Source organism: Macaca thibetana, chromosome 15, assembly GCF_024542745.1.
Source record: "Macaca thibetana thibetana isolate TM-01 chromosome 15, ASM2454274v1, whole genome shotgun sequence".
In the NCBI taxonomy this organism is placed as follows: domain Eukaryota; kingdom Metazoa; phylum Chordata; class Mammalia; order Primates; family Cercopithecidae; genus Macaca; species Macaca thibetana.
Window position 1 is genome coordinate 44,517,574 of NC_065592.1, and position 16,161 is coordinate 44,533,734.

Genomic DNA, 16,161 nt, shown 5'->3' on the forward strand with positions numbered 1-16,161 from the left:
TTAGGAAGGCCAAATTTCCACTGAACAAGAATTAGACATTTTCTACCATATTCATTCCACTGCAAAGATATTTAATTTTTCAAAAATATCAGAACTTGAATCTCACATATACTATTAGGATATACTTTTGTATTATTTTAAGGTAAGCTCTCACCCTCAAAGGATTAATCTAGGATCCACTAGTGCATTCAAATAAATAAAAGTAGAAAACACTGAAGTTTGTATGTTGGTACATTCACCTTTTATTGATGAAACAATATATTGATAATAGTATGAATTTCATGGCTGCCATATGAATGTGAACTTGCAGTAACAACAAATGAAGACAAATAAACAGCACAGAGGATTAAGGTCCAGACAGGTAAAAAATATAGCAAAGGTTAGAGTTAAGTCAATAAATTAGGATCACCATGAATATAATGTAGTTCCATTTCAGTAAGGTATTAACAAGGTAAGGTATTCAGTCTCTCTGGCCCTGGATCCTAAGAAAGGCTCTGAAAGCAAATTGGCTAGGTTCAAATCCAGGAGCTACCTCTTACTAGCTGTGTGACCTTACACAAGCTATTTCACCTTGCTGTGCTTTAGTTTCTTCATCTAATAAAAGAAGTACAATAACAAAAATTAGCTAGGTGTGGGGGGTAAGTAAAATAACAGTTACTTATCTTATCTTTGTGGATAAGACTACAAAATCTTAGTTAAGTGTAACTGAAACAGAATAAAACTAAAAACCAATACTTGGAACACTCAGGGAGTGGTCCTGTTCTATTCAAGTTTTTTGTTTTGTTTTGTTTTTTTTTTTCTGAGACAGAGTCTCACTCTGTCATTCAGACTGGAAGGCAGAGGCACGATCTCAATTCACGGCAACTTCCGCCTCCCAGGTTCAAGCAATTCCCCTGCTTCAGCCTCCTGAGTAGCTAGGATTACAGGCGTGCACCACTATGCCCAGCTAATTTTTTTTTTTTTTTTTTTTTTGAGACGGAGTCTCGCTCTGTCACCCAGGCTAGAGTGCAGTGGCTGGATCTCAGCTCACTGCAAGCTCCGCCTCCCGGGTTTAAGCCATTCTCCTGCCTCAGCCTTCCGAGTAGCTGGGACTACAGGCGCCTGCCACCTCGACCGGCTAGTTTTTTGTACTTTTTAGTAGAGACGGGGTTTCACTGTGTTAGCCAGGATGGTCTCGATCTCCTGACCTCATGATCCGCCCGTCTCGGCCTCCCAAAAGTGCTGGGATTACAGGCCTGAGCCACCGCGCCCGGCCTTTTTTTGTATTTTTAGTAGAGAGGGGGTTTCACCGTGTTGGCCAGGCTGGTCTTGAACTCCTGATCTCATGATCCGCCCACCTCAGTCTCCCAAAGTGCTGGGATCACAGGCGTGAGCCACTGCGCCCGGCCTCTATTCAGTTTTTCAATCAACAACTTAATTTAGGGATATTTAAGAAATGTGCAAATGCTGGCAGGTGCAATGCTGGCAGAGACAGCTGTTATTACATGAGTGCAGAATCAAGATTCAAAATTTCAAAAAAAGGCCGGGCGCGGTGGCTCAAGCCTGTAATCCCAGCACTTTGGGAGGCCGAGGCGGGCGGATCACAAGGTCAGGAGATCGAGACCACAGTGAAACCCCGTCTCTACTAAAAATACAAAAAAAATTAGCCGGGCGCGGTGGCGGGCGCCTGTAGTCCTAGCTACTCAGGAGGCTGAGGCAGGAGAATGGCGTGAACCCAGGAGGCGGAGCTTGCAGTGAGCCGAGATCGTGCCACTGCACTCCAGCCTGGGCAACAGCGTGAGACTCCGTCTCAAACAAACAAAAAAAAACAAACAAACAAAAAAAAAAAACAAAATTTCAAAAAAAAGGAAAGCGGCTGGGTGAGGTGGCTCATGCCTGTAATCCCAGCACTTTGGGAGGCCAAGGCAGGCGGATCACAAGGTTAGGAGTTCGAGACCAGCCTGGCCAATATAGTGAAACCCCATCTCTACTAAAAATACAAAAATAAGCTGGGTGTGGTGGCGGGCGCCTGTAGTCCCAGCTACTCTGGAGGCTGAGGCAGGAGAATCGCTTGAACCCAGGAGGGGGAGGTTGCAGTGAGCTGATATCGCACCACTGCACTCCAGCCTGGGCAACAGAGAGAGATTCCGTCTCAAAAAAAAAAAAAGAAGAAGAGAATGCTAGGCTGAAACAAGAAGAACTGAATGTGAAGAAACAGAAGTCAAAGAACTTATAGCTACTCAGAGCTGAAATGGATCTTGAAAATAATTGATTACTGCAATGCTCTAACGCTGCTGATGAAGTAAACAAGGACCACTAAGTACCCTTCCGGGGTTACACCTAAAATGCGTGGGAAAGCCGATGCACAGTAATACCTAAATGAATTAGGAGAACTAACCTGTAGCCTTAGTAAATCAGAAAAGATGGGATGTCTGGGAATATTCCCAAATTAATAGGCACAAAAAGATGCTTGGGATGGGGATCCTTCCTTCTTTAGGCATCTGTGATTCTCAGATGACTAGCAACTACAGAGCTGAGAAACAATATTTATTTCATAGTGGCTATGAGAGTGGGCTCCCAGCTTGACTGCTAGGGTTCAAATCCCAGCTCTGCTACTCACTAGCTATAAGACCCTGAATAAGTTATTTAAGGTCTCTGTCCCTTTGTTTCTTTATCTGTAAGAGGAAGACAATAATAGCAACCACCTCATTTAGAGCAGAGCCTGGTAAGTAACAAAAGCTCATGCATGTTAAGTATTATTTTTGTGACAATAGGATGAGAATATGCATGCCAGCAAATATTTTATTTTTTCTGACCAACCATGTGCAAGAGCCACAAAGATATGTAACACACACACTTCAGAAAACTATCCATTTGGAGGGGGGAAACAAGGAAATAGAGAAAAAAGCAGAAAGAATTAAAACAACCAAAAGAGTGTTGCAGATGCTCTAGATGGAAGAGATTTCATTCAGCACAACTCAAACACAGAACTCCATTTCTGGACACCTAAGACTTAGACCTGGTCTGCAGGTCGGCATCTCCCCCACTTTCTACATCAGTTTTTGGGGGTTCAAAACTCACTGAAAACTTTATCATTCCATTTTTTTAAAAATCCACATAACACCTCATTTTGTTTTACACAACATACATCTTTATCAAGACTTTTTATGCTCAAGGTGAATATTCAAAATCTTAGCTGGATAAAATGACTCTAGTTATCCTTTATGGCACAGTATCTCATAACCAAGAAGTAAAGTATGGTTAGAAGGCTCAATATTTACAGAAGAATGCCAATCCTAGCCCCAGTTATACTCACGGCCCCTCTTGTTCTTATTCAGCATCATAGAATACCCATAACTTCAAGTAATTTCCAGGTAGAATAATCCCTAATTGACTGACACTTAATAACTTGGTTGAGAGGTATTATACTTATCAAGGGACTGCCTAAAGAATATGTAGTTATGCTAGGCACAGTGGCTCATGCCTGTAATCCCAGCACTTTGGGAGGCTAAGGCAGGTGGATCATTTGAAGTCAGGAGTTCAAAACCAGCCTGACCAACATGGTGAAACACTGTCTCTACTAAAAATACAAAAATTAGCCAGGTGTGGTCGTACACACCTGTAATCCCAGCTGGGAGGCTGAGGCAGGAGAATTGCTTGAACCGGGAGGTGGAGGTTGCAGTGAGCTGAGATCACGCCACTGCACTCCAGCCTGGGCAACAGAGCAAGACTCCGTCTCAAAACAAACAAACAAAAAACGTAGAGTTAACCATTTACTCATTCTTGATTGGCAGTCTTCAAAGTTGGGGCATCTGTACCACAGAGGATATGCAAGATGATCACTGAGGTGTGGAAAGAATATATTAAGACTTCTATTTATATTCATTTTCTACCTAATAAATAAGAAATTGAGCTTTGTTAATATTTAGTATATGGATCGGCACTGGTACGCTCACTAGTCCCTATATAACCTACATTATGAGACACTTTTAAGAAAGAATGGTATTGCAAAGCACTGTGCTTTACAGGAGCACAGTTAAATGGATTTACAGATTATAGTATACAGTTTAATGAAGCTAAATCCTCACTGAATAGACAAGTGGCTGAAGACTCTTGCAAAGAAACCACAGATTGAAGACTATGAATACAAGCAAACAGTAATGGAGCTGACTTTTAGTATATCAACCAAAACACAAAGTTAAAAAAAGACCTAATTAGATTTAACAAGTTGTCTGCAAAACTTGAAATTAGCAAGACTATTTTAAATAAGGACTTATATACACTATTGTTAACAATGAACCTTAAATCTTAAGTATATATAGCTATATTGCCATCACAATTCTATTTTATTTTATTTTTTTTTTTTTTTGAGAAGGAGTCTCTCTCTGTCACCCAGGCCGGAGTGCAGTGGCGTGATCTCAGCTCACTGCAACCTCTATCTCCCGGATTCAAATGATTCTCATGCCTCAGCCTCCAAAGTAACTGGGATTACAGGCCTGCACCACCACGACCAGCAAACTCTTGTACTTTTAGTAGAGATGGGGTTTCACCATATTGGCTAAGCTACTCCTGGCCTCAAGTGATCTGCCCATCTTGGCTTCCCAAAGTGTGGGGATTACAGGCGTGAGCCACTGGGCCTGACTTTCTTTTTTTTTTTTCTTTTTTTAAGATGTGGGGAATGTAGCCTGAGCTGGAGTGCAATGGTGCAATCATAGCTCGCTGCAGCCTTGAACTCCCAGGCTCAAGCAATCCTCCCACCTCAGTCTCCTAAGTAGCTAGGACTAAAGACAAATGCCACCATGCCCAGCTAATTTTATTTTTTGTAGAGACAGAGTCTCACTACATTGCCCAGGCTGGTCTCAAACTTCTGGCGTTAAGCCATGTCCCTGCCTCAGCTTCCCAAAGTGGTGGGATTACAGGCATGAGCCACCACACCTGGCCTACAATTAGATCTTTAAAATCCAGAATCCAGAATATGAAAGCAAATCTCTACAGTTTTGTTTTTTTTTAATGATGTTTAAAGTCAAGAAAACACACTAAAGCAAATTCTAGATGCATCAAACATTTAAACATTTTTAAAAAGTGAAACCATAAAAGCACTAGAAGAAAACATGGACATTTAAAAAAATAAAGTCAAAAAGCCCTTCCAAATATGACAATAAAAAATTGACAGGCTGGGCACAGTGGTTCATGCCTATAATCCCAACATTTTGGGAGGCCAAGGTGGGAAGATCACTTGAGGCCAGAGACAAGCCTCAGCAACATAGTGAGACCCTATCTCTACAAAAAATATTAGCCAAGTGTGGTGGAGCACGCCTGTAGTTCCAGCTACTCAGGAGGCTGAGGCGGGAGGATCACTTGAGCCCAGGAGACTGAGGCTGCAGTGAGCTATGACTGCACCACTGTACTTCAGCCTGGGTGACAGAGCAAGACCCTGTCTCTAAAAAAAAAAAAAGAAAGAAAGAAAAAGACTGATGAATTCCACTAAAAACAAAAAATTCCTGCAGAGCAAAAAACAAGTCTTAAACATAACGATCAAAAACAGTGATACACTGTATTGGTGGGGGATATGGAGAAACTGGCATTATTATGCTACTGTTGGTAGTTGCATAAACCAATACGACTTTACTAGGAAGCAATTTGGCGATATCTATCAAATTACTAATTCACATGCCTTTCACCCAACAACTGTTCTAGAAATTTTCTTACAGATTTATTATATTCACAATGTACAAATTACTACTTGGAAATTACTTAAACGTCCATTAACCTAGGACTGGTTAAATAAATTATGGTACATGCATACACTGCAATTCTATGCAGTCATAAAAAGAATGAAGAGGCTCTGAGCTGGGTATGAAGTGCTATGACTTCCAAGACACACTGCTAAGGGAGGAAAACAAGGTGCAGAACAGTGTTTATGGTACGCTACCATCTGTGTTAAAAAAAAAAAAAAAAAATACTGGGAAGGGGGTAACAGAAAGAGAAAATATATAAATATATAATTCCTTACATATGCAGACTAATGTCTGAAAAAAAATACATAAAAATCTGATAAACGTGGTAACAATGATTGCCTCTAAGAAACAGGTTTTATGGCCAGGCACGGTGGCTCACGCCTGTAATTCCAACACTTGGGACGCCGAGGCAGGCTGATCACCTAAGGTCAGGAGTTCGAGACCAGCCTGTCCAACATGGTGAAACCCCGTCTCTGCTAAAACTATAAAAATTAGCTGGGCGTGATGGTGAGAGCCTGTAATCCCAGCTACTCAGGAGGCTGAGGCAGCAGAATCGCTTGAATCTGGGAGGCAGAGGTTGCAGTGAGCCAAGATCACACCATTGCACTCCAGCCTGGGTGACAAAGTAAGACTCTGCCTCAAAAGAAAAAAAAAAAGAGTTTCACATGCTAGATACCTTTAATAATTTTCCAACTTTCTAGCTACTCAGGTTACTCCCCTCATCCAATCCATCCACAAATCATGTTAGCTACGCCTTCAAAAGACATCCAGACTGTTCTACATTCTGACTGTGGCGATGGTTATATGAACCTATACATGTGTTAGAATTCATAGACCTGTATATACAAAGGGTCAATTTTACTTTATGTTAATACAAAAATAATTTTTTAAAAAAGACATCCAGACCAGAAGCGGTAGCTCACGCCTGTAATCCCAGCACCTTGGGAGGCCGAGGCAGGTGAATCACCTGAGATTAGGAGTTCAAGACCAACCTGGCCAACATGGCGAAACCCCATCTCTACTAAAACTACAAAAATTAGCCACACGTGGTGGCAAGAACCTATAATCCCAGCTACTCGGGAGGCTGAGGCAGGAGAATCACTTGAACCCAGGAGGTGGAGGTTGCAGTGAGCCAAAATCGCACCACTGCCCTCCAGCCTGGGCGACGGGGTGAGCCTCCATCTCAAAAACAAAACAAACAAACAAAGAAAGACATCTGTTGTCTACCCACTTTTTACCACCTCCACTGCCACCATCTCTTATCTGAATCATTACAATATCCTCCTGACCAGATGCCCTGGTTCTCTTCTTCATTTCCTACAGTCATCTCCACACAGCAGCCAGTGTGATCCTGTTAAAAACTAAACCAAATCATGTCCTCAAAAGCCTCCAATGGCTATCCACTTCACGTAGAAAAAATGCTAAAGTCCTTATGAGAGCCTACCCAGCCCAAAGCAGCTTGACCTCCTGTTCCCAAGGTTTCCTTTCCTACTAGCCTCCTCACTTACTAAACTCAGGCTGCATTGGCCCTCTCGCCCTCCCTTGACAACACCAGGTGTGTTCCTACCTCCCAGTCTTTGCTCTAGCTGCTCCCTCTGCCGGAAATATTTTTCTCCTAGATATCCACTTGACACTCTCACATCCTTCAAGTCTCCTTACACCTCGCCTCCATGAAGTTTATCCTGACTATCTTATTTAATCGTGCAACCTACTGGACCTTTCCTCTACAACTCCCCCATCTGTACTCCTGATTCCTCTTTATCCTACTCAATTTTTTTCTCTTTTCCAAAGTACATATCATCTTTTAGTAAAATTTACTTATTAGGCTTATTGTCTTTCTTTATATCCCCACTACTAGAAGATAAACTCCACAAGGACAGGGATCTTTCATTCGTTTTATTCACAGATATACCCCACACATCTAGAAAAGTGCCTGGCACATATTAGGTGTTTGGTAACTATTTTACTCCTCCCTGAGGTGAAATGACATCGAATAAATGAGTAAATGAACACATAAACAAGGGGTTGTCTTTCTGATTAGAGAACATTTGAACAGAGACCTGAAAGAAGAGAGGGAACAAAGCATCTCTCCTGGAGAAAACCATTTCAGGGGAAAGGGTAAGTACAAATGCCCTGAGGCAGGCACACCTTAGCATGTTCCAGAAAAAGGGGAAAAAAGAAACAACAAGGAGAACAATGCGGGTGGCACAAGTGAGGCAGGAAGTAAACCACAAGGGCAGTGAGGTGATGGGTGGCCACATTACACGGGGGAAACCCCACAGCACACAGGGCAAACTCTGGCTTGTATGAGATGAGAAAGAGGCCACTAGAGAGCTTCAAATGAAATGTTATGATCTATGTTAGTTAAATGTTACATGTTAGTTAAAAATCTTTCCATAAAGAAGGCACAGGTGGAGCTGAACTTCCATCCACAAAATGTTAAGCTCTCCCAGGACAAGTAAAAGAAAGAATACTCCCCAATGTAACTTTATGGGGCTAATACAAATCATGAATCTAAAACCAAACATACAAAGATAGTTCCCAAAAAAGCACCCATTAATTTTTGAGCCAATTTTAAGTCCTGGACAAAATACTAGCAAATCTCATTTAGAAATGCATATAATCCCAGCCTCTTTGGGAGGCCAAGGCAGGAGGATCACTTGAGGTCAGGAATTCGAGAGCAGCCTGGCTAACACGGTGAAATCTCATCTCTACTAAACATACAAAGTTAGCTGGGCTTGGTGGCACTCGCCTGTAATCCCAGCTACTTGGGAGGCTGAGGCAGGAGAATCACTTGAACCCAGGAGGCAGAGCTTGCAGTGAGCCAAGATGGCGCCACTACACTCCAGCCTTGGCAACAGAGCAAGGCTTTGTCTCAAAAATAATTGCCAGATGTGGTGGCTCATGCCTGTAATCCCAGCATTTTGGAAGGCTGAGGTGTGTGGATCACTTGAGGTCAGGAGTCCGAGACCAGCTTGGCCAACATGGCAAAACCCCACTTCTACTAAAAATAAAAAAATTAGCCAGGCACAGTGGCGCATGATTGTAATCCCAGCTACTCAGGAGACTGAGGCAAGAGAATCGCTTGAATTGAGGAGGGGGAGGTTGCAGTGAGCTGAGATCGCGCCACTGCACTCCAGCCTGGGTGGAGTGAGACTCTGTCACAGAAAAAAACAAAAAACAAAAACAAAATAATAATAGCAGCCAGGCGCGGTGGCTCACACCTATAATCCCAGCACTTTGGGAGGCAGAGACGAGCGGATCACGAGGTCAGGAGTTCAAGACCAGCCTGGCCAATATGGTGAAACCCTATCTCTACTAAAAATACAAAAATTAGCCAGGCATGGTGGTGTGCAACTGTAGTCCCAGCTACTTGGGAGGCTGAGGCAGAATTGCTTGAACCCGGAGGTGGAGGTTGCAGTGAGCTGAGATCTAACCACTGCACTCTAGCCTGGGTGACAGAGCAAGACGCCATCTCAAATAATAATAATAATAATAATAATAATAGCCACATTTATTGAGCACCACTCTAAATGCTTTTCATAGATTAACTCATTTAATCTTCACAACAACCCTATGCCATGTTATTTCATCCATTTTTACAAAGAAATGAAGACACAGAGAGGCTACATAATTTACCAAAGTCAACAGATAGAAAGTAGAGATTCTGGCCAGGCACGGTGGCTCAAGCCTGTAATCCCAGCACTTTGGGAGGCCGAGACGGGCGGATCACGAGGTCAAGAGATCGAGACCATCCTGGCTAACCCGGTGAAACTCCGTCTCTACTAAAAAATACAAAAAACTAGCCGGGCAAGGTGGCGAGCGCTTGTAGTCCCAGCTACTCGGGAGGCTGAGGCAGGAGAATGGTGTGAACCCAGGAGACGGAGCTTGCAGTGAGCCAAGATCCGGCCACTGCACTCCAGCCTGGGCGACAGAGCGAGACTCCATCTCAAAAAAAAAAAAAAAAGAAAGAAAGTAGAGATTCTGAAGATTATGAATTTCAAAAACATCAATGATATTCTGATTTAATTGCTCTGGGGGGTGGAACCAATATTTTTTAAAGCACCCCAAGCAACTCTAATGTGCAACTAGGGTTACGAAGAACTAAATCCATTAGCTAACTTCCCCCACCCTGAGAGACAGTACATGGACATAGCCAAGGCAGGAGACGTTTTAGTGAGGATTAAATATAAAACAAGCAACAAGGGTCAGAAAACAATTTCCCAAGTGTTTTCCAACAGTGAAAGTCTACCATTATCTGTTTCCACATAGTCTTTCTAGAAGTCTAGGAGGTGTAATATTCCATGTTACACCAGCTAGCAGATTCAATTCTAGTTCACTTTGGAGAAATCTGTCAGCTTATTTCTTTGGGATAGAGTTCCCAAAACAAGAATAGGGTAAAATATCCTAGCAACTTATAATACAAGTTGAGTATCCCTTACCCAAATGCTTGGGAACAGAAGTGTTTCAGATTTCAGGCTTTGGAATATGTGCATTATATACTTACTGACTGAATATCCCAAATCCGAAAATCCAAAACCTGAAATGCTCCAGTAAGCATTTCTTTTTTTTTTTTTTTTTTTTTTTAATTATACTTTAAGTTCTAGGGTACATGTGCATAACGTGCAGGTTTGTTACATATGTATACTTGTGCCATGTTGGTGTGCTGCACCCATCAACTCGTCAGCACCCATCAACTCATCATTTACATCAGGTATAACTCCCAATGCAATCCGTGCCCCCTCCCCCCTCCCCATGATAGGCCCCGGTGTGTGATGTTCCCCTTCCCGAGTCCAAGTAAGCATTTCTTTTGAGCATCATCTCAGCACTCAAAAAGTGTCAGATTTTGGAGCATTTCAAATTTTGGATTTTCAGATTAGGGATACTCAACCTATACTAGAATACAATTATTTAAGAATAAGAAACACAGCTCTACTTTACAGAAAAGAGTAGCAAAAAGAGGGAAGAATTCAAGAGGCCAACCTAATATTTTGTAAAAGTATAACTGGATAAATGTTACTGAGCTGCACAAAGATCACTTCTGCTGACTGGAGCTAAAGCCACAAAGGGATCCTAACCCTATTCTCCTCTGTATCCTGATGTTGATGCAGTCAGGTGTGGTTCTATGGAGTCAGGAACTACTGCCACAGTCAGCATGCAGAAGCCAAAGCAACGAGTGCTACCCAGCAAAGTTCGAGAAGTTCAAGAAGTTGTTTTTCGGGAGGAAAACAAGCTATCTTGGCTACAGCAGCAGGCTCTAGGAGGCCGGCCTCCAGCCCACTTCCTCATTTATCTCCCCTTCACAAGGAGAAGCCTGGACACACATGGGTCCCCAAAGCGGTGTTAACAGCTACCACTCACACTGCTTCTCTTTGACCCTGTAGAATCAGAGCTCCTCAGCCTTCAAGGAGTTGGAACTACTGCAATTCCATCTCTTCCCAAAGCTATTCTCTGAAGCTTGGGAATCAACTTTAAAGAATCTTCCAAGGTGGGATATAGGAAAAACTGTATCCTTAGACTTGGTGTTCTATAGAGTGGGCAACAAGCCAACCGGGTCTACCACTTTCAACGCTGTGTGCTACTTCCTAGAAGTAAGAGTTGCTTTAGGTAGTCTCCTCGTCTAATTGTTAGAGATCCAATGGTTCAGCTACATAAAACTGCCCATTCCTCCCCACGTCTCTCCCATCTCTATGCCTTTGCTCATACTATCTGTACTATCAGGAATGTTCTCGCCCACATCTCTTTCTGAAATACTTCTACCCTTCTTTTAAAGACCTGCTCAAACCTCACTTCCTCTAAGATGCCCTCCCAGATCCCACCCCAACTCCTATATTAACTTCATTTACACTGTGTTATAATATGGCATTCCCCACCCTTTGCAATTTTTAGATAGCTTATACTTGTCTCCAACAAGAAATGAGGCCCTGGTGGACAATAATAAAGTTTCATTAGATCTTTTCTATGCCTTTCAGCACCTCATATAAAGCAGAAATTCAGGAAATATTTGTTAAACAATTGGATTCAAGAAGCATTCAGAAGGCTTCTCACAGTAGCTCATGGCTGTAATCTCAGCACTTTGGAAGGCTGAGGTGAGAGGATCACTTGAGCCCAGGAGTTTGAGACCAGCCTGGGTAACATAGGGAAGATCCTATCTCTACAAGAAAAAATTTTTGTTTTTGTTTTTGTTTTTGTTTTTGAGACGGAGTCTCGCTCTGTCGCCCAGGCTGGAGTGCAGTGGCCGGATCTCAGCTCACTGCAAGCTCCGCCTCCCGGGTTCACGCCATTCTCCTGCCTCAGCCTCCCGAGTAGCTGGGACTACAGGCGCCCACCACCTCGCCCGGCTATTTTTTTGTATTTTTTTAGTAGAGACGGGGTTTCACCGTGTTAGCCAGGATGGTCTCGATCTCCTGACCTCGTGATCCACCCGTCTCGGCCTCCCAAAGTGCTGGGATTACAGGCTTGAGCCACCGCGCCCGGCCAAGAAAAAATTTTTTAATTAGCTGGGTGTAGTGGTGCAGTGCCTGTGGTCCCAGCTAGTTGGGAGGCTGAGGTGGGAGGACCACTAGAGCCCAGGGGGTTGAGGCTACAGTGAGCCATGATCGCACTCCTGCACTTCAGCCTGGGTGACAGAGCAAGACTTTATCTCAAAAAAAAAAAAAAAAAAAAAAAAAACAAAAAAAAACAAAAAAAACAAAGGCCGGGCGCGGTGGCTCACGCCTGTAATCCCAGCACTTTGGGAGGCTGAGGCGGGCGGATCACAAGGTCAGGAGATCGAGACCACGGTGAAACCCCGTCTCTACTAAAAATACAAAAAATGAGCCGGGCAAGGTGGCGGGCGCCTGTAGTCCCAGCTACTCAGGAGGCTGAGGCAGGAGAATGGCGTGAACCCGGGAGGCGGAGCTTGCAGTGAGCCGAGATCGCGCCACTGCACTCCAGCCTGGGCAACACAGCGAGACTCCGTCTCAAAAAAAAAAAAAAAAAAAAAGAAGAAGAAATACAGAGAAGCATTCAGAGAAGCTGCTCTGCTAGTCTGACCTTGGTTTGCTATGGAACACAAGATGTTCTTTCTTCCTCTTTACCTGTCTTCTTTTGTTAGTTTGCTTTGAAATATTACTCTTTAAAATAATTTTCCTATTTTCCTTCCTGTGATTTTTTTTCTGATTTTTTTAACTGAACATAATTCACATACCATAATATTCACCCTTTTAAAGTGTAGATTTTAGTATATTAACAAAGTTGTGTAATCATCACCTCTTTCTAATTTCAGAATGTTTTCATCATCCCAAAAAGAAAATGCATACTCACAGGCAGTCACTCGCCACCCCCAACCCCAAGCAACAACTAATCTACTCTCTGTCTCTGATATATAGGATTTTAACAAAGCTTACAGTAGGTGATCTCAATTGTGGTTTTATTATACCCTGAAGTCAAAATTTTATCTTCCAAAAAAAGAAAAGAAGAGATTCTTATTTTATAAGTCAAAAGGAAAATGTGATTTGACACAGCATTCTGTTTTTGTTTTGTTAAGCTTTTCATTGAGGAAGTATATATATAGAAGTTTGTATATTGGGCCGGACGCGTTGGCTCACGCCTCAGCACTTTGGGAGGCTGAGGCGGGCAGATCACCAGAGGTCGGGAGTTCGAGACCAGCCTGACGAACATGGAGAAACCCCGTCTCTACTAAAAACACAAAAAATTAGCCAGGCATGGTGGCACATGTCTGTAATCCCAGCTACTAAGGAGGCTGAGGCAGGAGAATCGCTTGAACCTGGAAGGCTGAGGTTGCAGTGAGCCGAGATAGAGCCATTGCATTCTAGCCTGGGCAACAAGAGTGAAACACCGTCTCCAAAAAAAAAAAAGAAAAAGAAGAAGGTTATATAGGTTGTATATCATGAGAGTACACTTCAATGAGTTTTCAAAACCTGAATACTGTAGTCCCCTTTATCAGCAGGTAATACCTTCAAAGACCCCCATGGATGCCGGAAACCACGGATAGTACTGAGCCCTATATGTGCTATGTTTCTTTCTGTGTGTGTGTATATATATATATGTGTGTGTGTTTGATAAAGTTTAATTTATATATTAGGTAGAATAAGAGATTAACAATAACATAATAAAATAGAATAATTATAACAATATACAGTTAAAAATGTTATGTGAATGTGCCTCTTTTTTTTTTTTGAGACAGAGTCTTGCTCTGTCACCCAGGCTGTAGTGCAGTGGCGCAATCTCGGCTCATTACAAGCTCCACCTCCCAGGTTCACGCCAGTTTCCTGCCTCAGCCTCCCGAGTAGCTGGGACTACAGGCGCCCGCCACCACACCCGGCTAATTTTTTGTATTTTTAGTAGAAACGGGGCTTCACCACATTATTCAGGATGGTCTCGATCTCCTGACCTCGTGATCCACTAGCCTTGGCCTCCCAAAGTGCTGTGATTACAGGCGTGAGCCACCGCGCCCGGCCTGAATGTGCCTCTTTCTCTCAAAATATCTTTACTGTATTATATAAACTCACCAGTTTTCAGACCGCAGTTGACCATGGGCAACTAAGATTGCAGAAAGCAAAACCGCTGACAAGGGGGAACTACTGTATATAAGTGTAGCCAACTCCCAGATTAAGAAACAGAACAGAAGCCTACTCCTTAACCATTCCCAAAGAATAACTACGATTTTTGACTTCTAACAGCAGAGAATAACTTTTTTGCCTGTTTTTGTACATTTATGAATGGAAGCATATACTATGCAGAATAGAAAAGTTCTACATTGAAATTCTATGCCTTGTAATACTCACCATAATCTTCTTGTATAAAGCCATTACATTATCATCATCAAATGGTAGAAATCCACACATAAGAACATATAACAGTATGCCCATACTCCAAACATCTGCCTGAGAGAAAGAGGGAAAAAGGAAAATCACTGAAACAAAAATTCAAACATATTTCAGAACGGCAGGACTCTTGATACAATCACAGAATTGTCACAAAGCTAAAAGAGAGCTCAGAGATCAACAACTTCAACCTGCTCATTCTATAGTCAGAGAACCTGAAGCTAAGGAGGCTTCTCTAAGGTCACCCAGTCAATTGGAGGCCACCCAGGAAGGCCTCCTGACTTCCAATTCAATGCACTCTCCTCCAGCTGGACTCTTAACACTTAACAGAACATAATTTCCAGTAGGCTGGGCTGTATTGGACATTATAAGAAGATGAGACAATTCTACAGTGCTACTGAAGGTTTAGGTTACACATGAAGTTTATGTAAACAGGCATGAGGATGTCTTAAAATGTATTAATAATCAGCAAGTATGACTAAGCTGTACTATAAAATTCTATGTAGAGAACTTTAATAAAGTTCAATGATTGACTTTTCAAATGTAGAGGCAGCCAGGCGTGGTGGCTCATGCCTGTAATCCCAGCACTTTGGGAGGCCGAGGTGGGCGGATCACCTGAGGTCAGGAGTTCGAGACTAGCCTGGCCAACATGGTGAAACCCCATCTCTACCAAAACTACAAAAATTAGCCAGGCATGGCGGCGCATGCCCACAGTCCCAGCTACTTGGGAGGCTGAGGAAGGAGAATCACTTGAACCCAAGAGATGGAGGTTGCAGTGAGCCGAGATCACGCCACTGTACTCCAGCCTGGGACACAGAGTGAAACTCCATCTAAAAACAAACAAACAAACAAACAAACAAAAAAATATATATATGTATTTATATGTATATATATGGAGAGAGAGACTAGAAATTAGCCTACCAGCACAAATAGTCCTACAAATCTCAAAATCCCAGGAAAGAGCTTAACCTTTATACGTGATATCCATGTGTCCCATGAGTCCTAAGCAGTAACTATTTATTCAAGCAGTATTTGGCCTTAGTAATGATGCCACCATTAGTCGAGGAGAAGTCACAGCTCTTACTCTCATTTGAGCCTTAGGAAAATGTTTTTTTTTTGGAGAGAGGGTCTCACTCTGTTGCCTAGGCTGGAGTGCAGTGGCACAATCTCAGCTCACTACAACATTTGCCTCCCAGGCTTAGGAAAGTTTAAGAGGAAAAAAAGAAAAAGAGGAAAGAAGGAAAGGAAGGAAGAAAACAAAAAGAAAAGAAACAAAGAGAAAACAGAGTTAAAATAAGTTGAGCAGCATCACGTATCTGGGTAGTACTTATACTAGATAAGCCAAATCTAACCCCTAGTCCTGTTTACCAAATCATATCAGATTATTACGACTCTACTACGATGGCTCAAGTGAACAATCTGCTTTGAAGCAAACACCTGATTACTCTTCCAAGTTGCAGGAGGTCAGAAATTGACCATTTATGCCTCAGAGATGTCAAATATTTAATCTATAAATTGAGACATGATGGCATGACACTCATTCATGGTATTAAATTCAAAGCAGATCGGGTGCAGTGGCTGACACCTATAATCCCAGCACTTTGGGAGGCCAAAAC

The 16,161-nt window shown here is 42.6% G+C and overlaps 1 protein-coding gene and 1 long non-coding RNA gene across 6 annotated transcripts in view; one reads left to right on the plus strand and one right to left on the minus strand.

The window, feature by feature from the left end:
* The window catches only part of MELK (maternal embryonic leucine zipper kinase), a 123,123-nt gene that overhangs the window by 60,190 nt on the left and 46,772 nt on the right, over positions 1-16,161 (minus strand). For all 5 annotated transcript variants that reach the window (XM_050762117.1, XM_050762118.1, XM_050762115.1 and 2 more), the window contains one exon: positions 14,507-14,605. In XM_050762117.1, the coding sequence (XP_050618074.1) occupies positions 14,507-14,605 (99 nt within the window). The remainder of the gene's footprint in view (positions 1-14,506; positions 14,606-16,161) is intronic.
* On the plus strand, positions 1,519-12,708 carry LOC126938118 (uncharacterized). Its single transcript, XR_007719950.1, has 2 exons — positions 1,519-1,655; positions 12,546-12,708. It is a non-coding gene; the product is annotated as an uncharacterized LOC126938118 (long non-coding RNA).